General features: G+C 39.8%; 5 protein-coding genes across 5 annotated transcripts; 1 reads left to right on the forward strand and 4 right to left on the reverse strand.

Moving 5' to 3' along the window:
- Nucleotides 1–788: 788 nt before the first annotated feature.
- Nucleotides 789–2,433, reverse strand: LOC116004411 (probable galacturonosyltransferase-like 7). The gene has a single exon (XM_031244448.1). It carries the CDS (start codon nt 2,065–2,067, stop codon nt 976–978), a length of 1,092 nt encoding a protein of 363 aa, XP_031100308.1. The 5' UTR covers nt 2,068–2,433; the 3' UTR covers nt 789–975.
- A 925-nt stretch (nt 2,434–3,358) lies between these two features.
- On the reverse strand, nt 3,359–3,697 carry LOC116004143. The gene has a single exon (XM_031244072.1). The coding sequence runs from the start codon at nt 3,695–3,697 to the stop codon at nt 3,359–3,361; it is 339 nt and encodes a 112-aa protein (XP_031099932.1).
- Nucleotides 3,698–5,377: 1,680 nt separating this feature from the next.
- On the reverse strand, nt 5,378–7,418 carry LOC116005209. The gene is made up of 2 exons (XM_031245471.1): nt 6,529–7,418; nt 5,378–6,312 (listed from the first exon to the last, which is right to left on the reverse strand). The coding sequence occupies exons 1-2, from the start codon at nt 6,944–6,946 to the stop codon at nt 5,573–5,575; spliced, it is 1,158 nt and encodes a 385-aa protein (XP_031101331.1). The 5' UTR covers nt 6,947–7,418; the 3' UTR covers nt 5,378–5,572.
- A 153-nt stretch (nt 7,419–7,571) lies between these two features.
- Nucleotides 7,572–11,579, reverse strand: LOC116005208 (importin subunit alpha-like). The gene is made up of 11 exons (XM_031245469.1): nt 11,147–11,579; nt 10,775–10,871; nt 10,590–10,681; nt 10,376–10,507; nt 10,009–10,194; nt 9,720–9,883; nt 9,507–9,585; nt 9,148–9,276; nt 8,758–8,885; nt 8,308–8,672; nt 7,572–8,008 (listed from the first exon to the last, which is right to left on the reverse strand). The coding sequence occupies exons 1-10, from the start codon at nt 11,357–11,359 to the stop codon at nt 8,309–8,311; spliced, it is 1,584 nt and encodes a 527-aa protein (XP_031101329.1). The 5' UTR covers nt 11,360–11,579; the 3' UTR covers nt 7,572–8,008; nt 8,308.
- Nucleotides 11,580–12,702: 1,123 nt separating this feature from the next.
- Nucleotides 12,703–13,593, forward strand: LOC116005210. The gene has a single exon (XM_031245472.1). The coding sequence runs from the start codon at nt 12,862–12,864 to the stop codon at nt 13,417–13,419; it is 558 nt and encodes a 185-aa protein (XP_031101332.1). The 5' UTR covers nt 12,703–12,861; the 3' UTR covers nt 13,420–13,593.
- Nucleotides 13,594–14,225: the final 632 nt, after the last annotated feature.

The following is a 14,225-nucleotide window of genomic DNA, read 5'->3' on the forward strand; positions in this document are numbered from 1 at the left end:
CGTTATTTCTCAAACAAAAAGTGAAGTTTCCTTTAACTCTGCTTGCAGGAAAAAGGAAAAAGTCGAGTTGTATTTTGATCAAACTTCATCTTCATTATCAAATCATCCATCATCATCAGCAGCTACAAAAACCAGAGCTTTCAAGGTACCCAAAAAATAACATTTTGATTCATGAATCTTAAATGCCCATGACTTATAACAGTGCAACTTTAATGTTTAAACAAGTATAAAAGTGGCCAAGTGGGGTGGCAAGACATCCGCCACTACCACCAAAACAGAACAACAAAGCACAACCGCCGTCCATGTTGGGTTGTCAAATGAAGCCCGTGGACAACCAAAAATGTGTTTGTAGTTGGTACTGATTGACGTGATAACCCTGCCCCTTTTCACCATCTTTCATTAACCACTCTTTCAATATTATATACCACCCATCATTCATTGGCATTTGCATATGTTTAATAAATTTACATTCGTGGGAACATCAAAATCAGACTCATATATTTATGTTCAATATATCCTACAAATATGGCCTACCACTACTCACTACCACATTAAACAATGCTGTCGTTTTCCGTGTTGACACCGAAACACACACGACGACAAGCTAAGTACTAGTAATTATTTCTATTTTTTGGGGGTGAACAATCATACCACAAAATGATGTTTAAAGAAGCAGCTGGATTTCTTGCTATTAATTAGTTAAGGATATAGTTAAGAAATGAATAAAATGATTAAGAAAAAAACACGCCGACCAAACACATAGTAGTCAGCTGACAACACAACAATTATTTAAAGAATTATCTCTTTTTTTCTTTTTATTTTCTAAATTTATTTGAAGCTGCAGAATAATGGTATGGAATAGAGTACAAATAAGACCATATCATATCATAATTAACCAAAAATTAATAATAAAGGTAAATAAGACCGGTACGGAGAGATTATACAATACAGATGTGACGTCACGGTAGACGGAATTTACGTAAAATGTCCGTAAAGGTCATAGGGTGCCCATACAGAGTCAAGCGGGCATGGCTTCTCCGAGTCCAGCCGCAGCCATGGCTTCCCGCTGCCGCTCCAGTGGAGGAGGCTCACCGGACCCGGGTGGAGGTCACGGCAGCTTCCTCTGACGTTATCGCCGCCCAAGCCGTGCTGGTTCCATCTGTGATCAATGGGGGCCACCACTCCCGCGAATACTAGCAGGAATGGTGGTAATGACCCCAGCTCGTATATCCGGTTCATCTTCTGGATCTCCATCCACCTCTCGATCCGCTTTGTGTACCCGAACTGCCTCCATTTCCCTAGATCTATCACCATCACTCCGGTGTTGAAGTAGCACGGATTCCGTCCGGCGAACGTGCCGGAAAATCTCTGTTTTGACCAGAAATTTGGAGTGAAGTATTTGGTGAAATTGGCGTGACAGTACTCCGGAGCTCCGATTGTCTTCGTCCCCAAGCTAGAGCTCCATAGCTTCGAAACATCGTCTACCACAATGAGATCGGAATCTAAGTATATAACTCTGCGAACGCAGGGCTCGAGGATATCGGCGAGATAGTTCCTGGCGTAGTTGAGCGGCTGCTCCAGCGCTTGTCGAACGGAAGTGGAGATCAAGCTCCGGACCCGTTCCGGATCGAAATAATACACCTTGAACTTCAAATGCGGGAAAGTAGAACGGACTAGGGTTTGGAGATTGGTGTCGGAAACCAGGAAGTGAAAGAAGACGGTCTCGGGACAGCTAGAATGCAGCAGAATGGAATGAACGGCGGCGATTGAGCCGCGGAGGTAGTCCGCATCGAGAGTGATGGCAACGTGAACGAGAGAGGGATGACAGACGCCGGTTTCCCCCAATGCGGAACTGCACTCGCCGGCATTGCGAAACAGGGGAGCTTTGCGGAAGGAGAATCGATTGAGGGAACCTCCGGAAGCAATCTGGCCGGGAAATCGACGGTAGGAATCGACTTTAGAGGATCTTATAGCTTCGGCGGGAGGAAATGATTGCAGCGACGGGGAGAGAACAGTGGCCACAATTGCAGCGGAGACGAACCATGAAAATCTCATAACCAACACCATTTTTTCCACTTTTATTTCAACTCCAGACGACCTGAAGAATAAACTGAAGAAGAAACACAAAAAGAGGAACGCTAGGGTTCCTCTAAGCTCCGAGCGATACAAAATGGGAAAGCAATAAAAGCTGCCAAAAATCAAAACATAATTTTGGCAGGAAACGAGGACAATAAATATGTTTTCACTTTTTGTATACGTTTCCTTCAAAGAACCAATACCGTGAGCACAAACGAACTGAGGAACCGGAAAGCGCAACTGCCGTGTAGTGCGGTCGTCGTCATCATCTTCATCTTCTTCGACTATTTCTCTGTGTTGATAGGAGAAGGAAAAGCAAAGTGACACGAGAAGAGTATAACTATATAAGGGAAGAAAGAGCGGGTCCACTTCACCTATGCTTCTGTACATTTATAGGGAGTATCCAATCTCCAGTAAAATTGGCTATTCCCAGTTTTCCTTTTCCACCATAAATTCCCCATCCCCTACCTACTACGTAGTAACGCATGTGATTTTTATGGAAATTTTTACTTACATTGTACCGTACCATCATGGTATTTCATATTTATATACAAACAAAAAATAAATGACTTTAAGTCATGTGGTTGACGTCGGTCCGTAAATTATTCAGAAATAAAAAGTACTACTTTAATTAATGTTTTTTTTTTTTGAAACCATACTTTAATTAATGTTAAGGTATTAAAAATGGTAATAAGTAGGGTTGAGCGTAGGTAAGAAATGCAAATGCAAATGGCAGCCGTAGACTGCACCTCCTGTCCTCAAGTCCTTGTTTACAGTACACTTGTAACGTATAACCATTATCCATATCATATGCATTATTCCCAATTACGTAATGCTATAAAAAACCTGAATATATAATTTCAGGATAAAGATAATGTTGATTTTTTTTTTAAATTGTGAATTACGTACTCCACAATGCTGACGTTGCCGCCCTGCTGATTTGGCGTGAGACACGTGTAGTTATTGATTAAGCAAATGATCTGCATCTGCGTTGAAATAATAAGGTAACAAGTGTCAACTTTGAGTATTATTGTCTTTGTGTTGGGCTAAAATTGAATGTTGACTTTTTTTTTCTTTTTTTTTTTTATAGTGCTATTTACTCTATCGGCAGTAGTCTGTTTGATCTGGACATTTTATATAAGAGAGTCACTACATGCTATCTAAGTACAAGGTTCATTGAATATCAACCTTAAACAATATAACGTTGTTTTCAAATTTGAATTACAATATAAGAATGCATCTGATCTGATCTATCTGATATGATGTTCTTCAATTGGTGAATTCATGGAGAAGGAACGGAGGAGGTGTAGATGTGGAGGAGCATTCTGTTATCGTACTCCTTGAGAGGGCGGTTTCCGAAGGCAGTTGCGGCGGCGTCGCCCACGCTGGAGTAATTAGCGATCCGCAGCATCATGTTGACGTAGGCGTCCCGTAGCTTGTTAGGGGAGATCAACCGGAGCTTCGACTTGCAGCGTGCAAACTTGAAGAACCGCCGCCGCTGATTCTTCCGGCCGCCGCTGGATTCAGCTGTATCTATTGCCGCCGCGGCCGCGGCGTTCTTCCTCCTTGTATTTGATGTGTTTATCCTGTCGTAACCTCTTCTCCTCCTCCAGTAATCCATCATAAACGTACAACTTTTAGCACATTTCATTTCAGCGAGCCTATGAGATGTAGAGCTGGGATTATATTAATTGGACCGCCTATTAGCTCCTACGTGCTGCCCATTAAAGCCGGCAGGCAGGTTACCCATCATCACAATGCACAAGTAGTGCCATACCATGAACTTTTGAAATACTCCGGGGTAACAATTAACATACATACTCCTTCACATTTTTTCACAAGATTCTAAATTCCTGCTGGAACTTTGTATTTTTTATTTGAGTTGATCAATTATGTACAAGTAAGAACGAATTTACGATAGGAGCAGTACAGTTAACCCTCTTCATCCCGCTTCCCACCACCCCCCACACACAATGCTTAAATGTTTAAGCAGTTTAGTTGATTAAAACTTTAAACTTGATAAATGGTATGTTATTATAAATATTTTATTATAATAATTTATTAAAATAAGTGTGTGTTTGATATTTCTAAAATCATTTAAACTGTTTCACCCAGATAATTTCTGGATCATATCTACACCCTCAATATATAGTGAATACGCATCATTAAACAATAAACAATGACTTATTTCGAAAAAGTTTGGATTAACCCTTCAAATCTCCCATACAATGCTTAGGTTCCATGCATATCTTATCAGATAATAATTTCTTCATTTTATGCGGCAGGCACCGCGCACGCACTGACGCACACCTAACAATCACACATTTTTCTCTATCCCCTTGGATTCGTTATTACATACCTCGTATCGTATGTATATATTTTGTATTGGCATTAATATTATTGTCGGTGCTTGTTTTAACATGCATAATTCATGTGCTATTGTATTACTCCACCGCGGTCCAACGAGTGGTCGGGAAAACCAAAGACAAAACTTACTTTGTCGTCCCACGTCACATGCGAATATTCTGCGGCCCACTCTACTACGTACTCTACCTTATAAATCTTCAATAGTTGGATATGATTCGCATCTTTAATTTCTTCAAAAACAAAAATTAATTAGCTAGGTGAGGGAATGGGGGGTGGGTGTGGATTACTACTGCTTCTGTATTTGCTGGGTTTTCTGCTCAGCCTCAGCCACATTTTTTCCGGCCAAGCCGTGGCTAAAGACGACCGAATAGCGTGCACAACGTGCATCTCCGCCTCCACCGCCGCCGCCGGCCCCACCACTGCCGCCGCCCGTTAATCTGTCCTCGCCCCCGCCGCCGCCGCAGATAATAAAACCTCCCTATGACTACTACCCACCACCGCCATATTACTACATTCCGCCGTCAAAGTCCGTTGTGTTCACAGCAAACAACCACTTTTTGTTTCTATCTTCCTCCTTTATGTTTGCCCTTTCTTTAATTTCCTCTTTTTTGCATGACTATATTGCAGACTAGAATGGCATAGATTCTAGATAGTAAAATAATGCTTTTGAATGTTTTACAAAGTATATAAATAATGTTTTGAATGTAATTATTTATCTACATCAATTAACGCTTATGATAGTGTATGTGCACAGGATAAACTCTATCAACTGGTGCTTAGATAACATGTGGTGACTCTTGCATATGAGAGGTCATGAGATCGCCTCATGCTTCAACCGTTTGAAAAGTGTAATAGGACCAGTTGTATTTAAAATAATAATAATAATAATAAACCTTTTGCATACTTTGTAAAGGATTGTATGCAAGGAAACTTATAAGTCACAATAATTTATTTTTATTAAGGAGTTACATAACATCACATCACATTAATTGACCCTACAAGTCATACATTATTGACTTTTATTGCATATATGTCACATGTGCTAATAAGCTAAATGACAAATTAAAATCATGGTGGATGAATTAAGCTACCTACATATACCTGCCTAAAACAAGCAAGGCAAGTTAGATCAGAGTAATTTTTTGGAGGATTTTAATTTATTTTTGGGGACAAAATAATCACAAATGCGGGCTAGAAAGCTAAATATAGCAGCAAAAGCGGACATAAGGCAAACGAATACGAGGTATGCCCAATCCAAGAACCTTCTTTTAGGCAGATGTCCTTTGTCGGAGATGATTAGTCCTCTGTAAACCGCTTCGCTCACAGAATAACTCGAGATTGGATCATATTCATCTGTGAGATATCCGTTCTCCGTCACGCAAACTACATCGTACGCTCCGCTAACTTCTGAAACTCCGAGGAATTCGCATATTTTCAGGCGGCTGTCGATGCGGTCGTCGGTGGATAACTTGTCCCCGTGTGTTAGGATGAGAAGAGGATTCTCGCCGGAGTTTCTGAGAGCCGGTAAGTGGAAGAGTTTCTTCAGCGCCTCCAGTGGCGTTGTGTCGCCGAGGTTCAGAGAGGTGTAGATCTCCCAAGCGTTTGCGACCACCATGGCGTAATTTACGTCTCTAGTAGCGAATATTGAGCCGGCCGGTGATTCTTGGCCGGCGTCGTCTCCGGGCAACAAGCAGAGTTTCTTGTGGTGAACGCCGTTGGTCATCCAGTCAGTTACCTCTTCCAGAGCTGCTTCCACTTGGTTGTACCGAAAGCCTTGAGTGTCGTACACGCAAAACCCGCTCTGCGTTGATCTCAGAACGTTGTGTTCTTCCATGAACAAACAGCTTTTTGAGGTAGATGAATTAGTTCCTGCAAAACAGGCCGGCCAATATATACATATATGCATGTGTGATAGGAGCAGAGTCTTCAAATAATAGCTGAATTATTGTATTGAAACAAATGTTGCAAAAATCTTGTCTAATGTATCATCCTAATCAATGATTTAGGCCGCCTAGCTGTTTAGGCTACTTAGGCACGGACCGCCTAGACCGCTAGTGTGACAATTAAATTTGCTGACTAGTGTACCTGTTGATGAAGAAGAAGTTTGAGCGAAATGGAGAAGGCCAGAGCGAGCGAAAACACGGTACATGAGATTGACGAGGGAGGTTTTGCCGGCGTTGTGAAATCCGAGCAAGAGGAGGGTGTTGACGGCGGGGATTTCCAGATCTTCTTTGGTGATTCCTCCGGTGGGCACCCAGAAATCGCCGGGACGATAGGAATGAAGCTTGTGGCGGATTTCGTTAAGAGTTTCCGACGAAAGTAGGCCCAACCTCTCCAGCTCCCTAAGCAGTCTGATCCTCGGACTAACCTTCGGCGCATTGCTCATCGTATCAAATCTCAACTTCTCGTACTCCAATTCTCCCGCGGATTTCCACCAGAAACACACAGATCTGCCCTCTTCATCGCTGTCGTCGCTACCGCCGCGTAAATCTGTGTGTGTCATGATCTTATTATCATCAAGTTTCCTTCCACGGGCCGGGAAATATTGTTCATTGAACTCTCATTTGATCTGCAACTAATTAAACTGTAACTTTCGTTTTTGTCGTCCCTTAGCTAAGGATCCGACATTTTCCTTAGTACAACAGAACATGCACAGACGTGGGCGAGGGAAGCTGACGACAAAACAAATCATGTCGCAAATTACAAGTGGCCGTCACGGGTTATCTCCAAACGGATAGGCTCTACCTCTATCATATAATGGAAGTAGCTGAGGAAGCTTCACCGCACCTTCCTTTCTACACCGTACAATATTTACAACCACAATTTCATTTCTTGTCTACATTTCGAGCTTGTAAGAGTGACATCTAGGTAACACTACATGTTTATATACATAGCAATATTGTTGTATTTCCCTTTCAAAGGGCTCAAAACTCACCGGTAATCGAGAGCCAAGTTAGTCGAACTGATAGTCTGGTAACCACATCTTAGTAACAACGGTCTATTGACCAAACAGGTCAAGAGCCATGTTGGTCGAACGGTTAGTTTGGTAACTGCACGTATATTATAAGTTTGACTCATAGTGAGACCAAAAAGCATTGCATGGCTACTTTGGACAAGGAAAGAAAGCATTACCATATTAAGCTTCAACGTATGAATATTATATAGAGTATATGACCTTTTGACTGAACAAAACACTGAGCTTACATGAGCCCTATCTATTGCTAAAGAACAAAGCAAGAGAAGGAAGGACATTTAAAAACCACCGATGAAACCTCCCATCCATTTCCACAACAGATAGCTTGCAAAAATCAACAAAAAATAAGCAAACCCCCTGAATTATAAGTTTTAAACAACATTGCCTTCTTCACAACGGGGACTGACTGTTTCATTCTTGGCTGGCTCTGTCTCATATCTCCTATTCTTTATTTAGACATCTCGATGAAAGAAAAGCAGATCAATATTATCTCAGCCAGGTTAAACTTGAACCCCACATAACAACATACCCTGTGCACCTGATGCCAATGTACCTATTACAGGGCAAGACCTTGACTACTTCATTTCAATCCTGCAAGTTTTGGACAATAATGAGCCCCGTGATCTGATAAGTATTTGTTAGGCCAGACCCGACTAACATGCATCAACGAATCTAATCTACCTAACTAGAGTTGAGAGATGGAGGAGCAACGGGGAAAAACACTGTTTTTTACTATAACCTAGACTATAAACTGTTAGAGACTAAAGGCCAAAGGAGCAACAAAATAAGTAATATGTAAAACTTTAAGCAGCCTCACTATGGTCCAATGGATGCAGAGCACAAGGACAAGGACAATGTAAGAGGAATATAACATCAGAAGATAAACGAACCTTAACTGAACTTGAACCCCCCGGATGGAACAGAAAGATCACCACCTCCAAAGTTGAATCCAGATTGCGGAGCATCATCCGAAGGTAGCTGCTCTTCATCCTCATCCAACCAATAAGCTTCAAGGATCTTAACTGCCTTATCATATATATCATGGTTATCATGGCTCTGAAGGTTTTCAATCTTGTCCAAACCATCAGCTTCTTCAATCAATTGTCCAAATTTGTTAACACCATCCGCATCCTTCTCTGCTTCACCAATCTTCAGAATGTTCTGAAGTCCTTCCAAGCAGACTGTCACGATTCTTGGGTCATGACAAGCTAGAAGATCACATAGCGGCTTTATACAACCCTGAGAAACCAAGAACCTTCCAACCAATTCAAAAAATTAGCTTACACTAAAACGCAGTTTAGCAATCAACAAGAATATAAATTTGACAGACAGAGACATACTTGATTTGTGCGGGAGATCCACCAGAAGTAGCATTTGAAATTGCCCAAGCAGCCTCTTTCTTTATATCGAACTCAGCATTTTGGAGCAGATAAACAAGAGGCTCAACTATACCAGCATCAAAGACGGCCTGAGAATTAAAATCTACACACCTTTAGTTTGAATCTGCTTCACCAGATGCACTAGGGAGCAGGAGAGATACGATAAATCAACGGAAAACAAGTTTTGGTCCAAATAAACATTCTGATGTGGCTCAGTCAAGAACACTATTATCAAAATTCTGAAGAACTGCAAAAGTGGAGTGGATTTCATACTACAATCTGAGAACCATGATAATGTTGAACAAGACGCAACTGCAGTCCAATAAAATGCATTGCCTTGTATAGAATTACCTGAATTTGGTCCTTATTTCCAGCTGTAATATTTGAGATAGTCCAGCAAGCTTCCTTCTTGATGCTTTTCTTGTAATTTTGAGTCAATAAGTTACGAAGGCAGGGAAGAGCCAGATGGTCAATGATAATCTGAAATTTGAAATCAAGAATTTTTTTTTAAAAAAAATGCATACAAGAGTCAAGAACTGGAGTAAGAAACACAAAACGTAGTGGAGAAGCAGGAAATATTTCACAATGCAAATAGATACAAAGAAATAATACTAAAGTTGCCAAAGGAAAAAAGAAATATATTTTGATATATTCATGTGTTTCATGAAAAACCAAATTCACTGCAAACAAATGAAAATGGTGTTGAATACCTGAGTCTGAACATCATTCCCAGTAACAATATTACCAACAGTACGGAGGGCAGGAATGAGAACGGATGGTGAATGGTGACTGTAGACAATGATAGAATGAATGTAATGGGCAAGAGAAATCAGTTGACTCGTAAAAGCAATTAAATGTAAGAAAATTGTTCAATAAGCAAAATGGATACTTGCAAAAGATAGAAAATAAAATGTAATTCTCACAGTAGAAGCTCAACAAGGCGGTGACAGACTCCAGCCTCAATTACAGCTTGGATTTTCTCGGTAGGACCATCAGAGAGGTATGAAAGCGCCCAGCATGCATCTGTCAGGACTTCCTCGTCATTTGAATGTACAAGCTGTGCAAGGGTAGGCAGAGCTGCTTTCATCTGAATACAATTCCCAAATGTCACTATACAAAAATGTCCTTCAAAAAGAAAAATAAAATGTATATGTATAGCCACCCCGAACACACAAACATATATATGTATATACAAAAAGAAAGGAGTCCAACCTGTTCAAATTGGGGCTGAGGCTTGCCTCTACAGAAATTTGATAATGTCCAGGTTGCATTCCGCAGCATGGACAATTTAGCATGCTCATTAAATTGTGCTAAAAGTGGCATCAAAGCTCCATGATTAAGCACAAGATCACGGCACTTGGGTGAGTCACCAGCAACATTTCCTAATGCCCAAGCAGCCTGATAACATACAAACTAAGTGCATCAAACTCTATATATAGTGGTTATCTGAAAAAAAAAAGAAGTTAGCCATCCATCCATTTGAGTTTCGCTATAACCCTGTAGTACCATGTTTAATATAATTTTTTAGAAAGTGAGAGGCAAGGAGACAGAACCTCATACAAATCACTTCTTCATATACCTGCTCGCGAACATCATCACTTGGAGAGCTAAGAAGTCTGACAAAAATGGGAACAGCACCGTGATCAATTACAACTTTTGTGTTGTCTGAAGTGCCAGACGCAATATTGGTGAGAGCCCAAGCAGCTTCAAACTAGTAATTAAAATGCCAAACATTATAAAAGAAGCTGGAAGCTGAAGATAACAAGCAACAACAAATAACCAATTATTCAAACCTGGAGCTGTGGGTACTCATCTCTAGCAAGAAAATCAACAAAGCGAGGAACAACTCCAGCTTGTATCACCTCTTCCATAGGGGGATTACGCTCTGCCAAAACATCCAATAATAATAATAATAATAAAGAATATATAACATGGCCAAGCAACAAACAGAAAGGTAAACAGATTGTGGAATTGGAACCTATAGAAAGGAGCTTCCGGAACTGAGTTGTTGATTCAAGTTGCAAAGTGGTGTCATTTGACCAGACGCCGGCGACTAAAGCAGGTAGACTTTCTAGCTGAATCAAACAAATAAACATAATCTAATGTCATAACTTTTTTTGTGCAAATTACAAGAAAGTAGCATATCACTGTCTGACACTAATAACTACTCAACACTTGCAAGAAAGTACGGTTCCTATGGTATAACTCGCAGCTATGCCTACCGACAAAATGAACAGTATGTTAGTTAGTACTGATCACACTTCAAATCTACGCTTAACTACAAAGATCCAAACAGGGATGCTGGAAATTAGATTCCCTCCCAGATAAAGGGAGTAAATAAAAATTGAACCTTTTTGGCGATATGAGGAGCGGGGGGAGTGAAGTTGTGTAATTGTTGAGGCTGAAGGCCATCGCGCCGCTTCTTCAACAGGCTCTCCTCTCTTTTGCTCTTGCGGATCTCCACCATGTTTTCTTCTCTTCTTCTGCGGCCATCGTCGGAATCAACGGCGACCTTGTACCGGCTCCGGCGAGCCTCAGTTCTGGCGTTGGGCCTCAGCGACATGGAAGCTCGCTCCTTCTTCAATTCAATTGGATGAAGAAAAAAATACAACAGTAGATGTACGGACAGTCTATACCCGGCGGGCGGGCGGGCGGGCGAGTAAATATATGTGAATGTGATCGGCTTGGAAAGTGAACAGAGAAGCAATTACTATTTGGACTTTTGACTTCAAATTTTTACTCCATAGTCTACAGTCCAACAAGGCATCTGTGGTGAGCTACCACCTACCGGCAGAAAAGATTGCAATTTTTCATGAGTATATGACCATGCAATATACTGTAACTGGTTGTTGCCATCTATCTTAATCTTAATGTTGTTTCTCAAGTCAGAATCTTTGTCGTTACTCGTTAGTATCCTCGTAGATTTTAAGAATATTACCATTGGGCCAAAACAATTATCCATCCTTAAATGGTCAATTGGCCCATTCTTACCTATACAATAAAGCCCATAAAATATTTGAATTTTTTATAATTGGGATTTTATTTCGGATTTTTTTTTTTTGAAAACTTATTTCGGATTTTAGAACTATAACAATTGATGCATTAAGGACGGGTTAAATTTGAAGAAACCATAATAAAACCAATGACTATTATCTAAATTATTTTTATTATAAAATAAAATTGAAATGAGCAAGCTGGCAGTGAATAAATAATAATAGTAATAATAATGCGTATAAAATTCAAAATATTATTCGGGAACGGGGTATGTATTTCTTTTCACGTTTAGCAAACCTTGACAGCAAAACCTTAACACAAAACCTAACCAGAGAAGAAAACACAAATATCCCTCCTAGTTCCCAGTCCCTACAAAGCTGGCATTACATCTGGCCCCGCCCCTAATCATTGTTCCTTCACATTTTCTATTGCCAAAATGTGCTGTCTACAACAAATTAACGACTACATTTTATTTTTACTCCTACGTTTGAATTCTTTCTTAATCATTTTACACTAAAAATAGTACTTTTTCTTTTTTGTGTACAATGTATCTCCGAAACTATAAAACTAATTCATATATATTTAAACATTAAAATACTGCATATAATAATAATAAAGTCAGATTTACACAGTACACATTCTTAAGCTGCAACTTTTAAAAAAATAAAATAAAATAAAAGGGGGAGACGAAGACGTACAAGGGGCGCAGTTGATTCCTCCGCGTAGAGGCGTGTGTGGCACGAGTTTCCTCAAGTGTTTCGAGCACTCTACTCCCTCTTAACAACCTGTTTTTATTTGTTTGGACTTTCCTGCGCTGCCTCTTATGTTTTCAGTTTTCATACATACCGCGTTACTTATATTTTAATTTTTATTCAAATAATTTATTTGGAAGATGTTAGGTTAGGTGTACATATATATATGGCTTGATAGCCTCTCCTCATTCGCCAAGTATATCACTATCTTCTACAGCTCTTCAATTGTCTACAAAAAAAGGAAACTGAAAAGCAATCTAGCAAAAGCCTGATAACTTTTAGTGTATATTGAGCAAACAAACAAACAAAAAGATCGAGAATGGGGAGAGCGCAGATGAAGATGATGAAAGCATGGAACCTGGTTCGTGTAGCATTGCTATGGGCGAGAAAGGGAGGAGTGTTTAAGAACAGGCTGTTGATGTTCAAGGACCTTCCCAAGTGCGTTAAGAGCCTCCACGATCATCGTCACTCCGCCGCCGGCTACTTGCATCGCCGCCGTGATCCCTGTACCCTACATTACGGCGAGCGCCAGTTCTCGTTTGACGATACCCCTATCATCCACGTCAAGATGCATCGCCCTGCTTCCTTGCGCTTCAGGATGCCTCACATCCCCTGCATAAACCCTCCCGTCGATTTCGATTTCGATTTTGACGGGATTAGCAACGCCGATGCCGATGATCGAATCGTGTTCTCTGATGAATATGATAATAATGCGGATGATGATGATCATCATCAGTGCCGCGACGGCGATGACGGCGGCGAAGAAATTGATACCAAGGCGGAGCAGTTCATAGCTAAGTTCTACGACCAAATTAAGCTGCAAAGACAGATATCATATCTACGGTATAATGAAATGCTTGCCAGAGGAGCCAATTGATCTCATCCTATCCCATTTATCGTTACTACAATACAAAATTCATTCTTTTATTGTACCAGAGGCATTGCGGCACTGTTTGTAGATAAAACTGAGATTCCGATTCCTATTTCTGTATTACATTACATACTCATAATAAAACTATTTTCATCAACTCTATGAGAGCATTAAATTCTACAACATTTACCATGATCTATTGATTTTGAGTAACATTTATCAATTTTCATTCTCAATTTTTGGAATAAGGGTGAAATAGGCCACTAAACTACACACCAAAATACAATTAAGCCATGAACTAAAAAACAATGCAATTGGGTCCTTGAACTACACAAACTCATGCAATTTGATCTAAAATAACTTGTTTTACATTAAAATTAAAATTAAAAATTAATAATTAATAATTAAAAAAAAAACTTTCGGCCGGAATTTTTTTTAAAATTCTTAATTTTAATTTTAATTAATATTTTATTTAAAATTATTTTAAAATATTATTTTTAAAATTGATAACCGGCAAAGCAAGTAAAACAAGTCATTTTGGATCAAATTGCATGATTTTGTGTAATTCAGGGTCCTAATTGCATTGTTTTTTTGTTTGATGGCCTAATTGCAAGTCATTTTGGATCAAATTGCATGATTTTGTGTAATTCATGGACCTAATTGCATTGTTTTTTAGTTCGATGGCCTAATTGCATTTTGGTGTGTAATTCAGTGGCCTATTTGACCCTTATTCCTCAATTTTTTAAAAGAATGTCCAATTTGCTCATCTCAACAAGAAGTCCCTTTTTTATGGTATTACTCTCAAATTTAAT

The sequence above is a fragment of the Ipomoea triloba genome, chromosome 14 (genome assembly GCF_003576645.1).
Source record: "Ipomoea triloba cultivar NCNSP0323 chromosome 14, ASM357664v1".
Taxonomy (NCBI): Eukaryota; Viridiplantae; Streptophyta; class Magnoliopsida; order Solanales; family Convolvulaceae; genus Ipomoea; species Ipomoea triloba.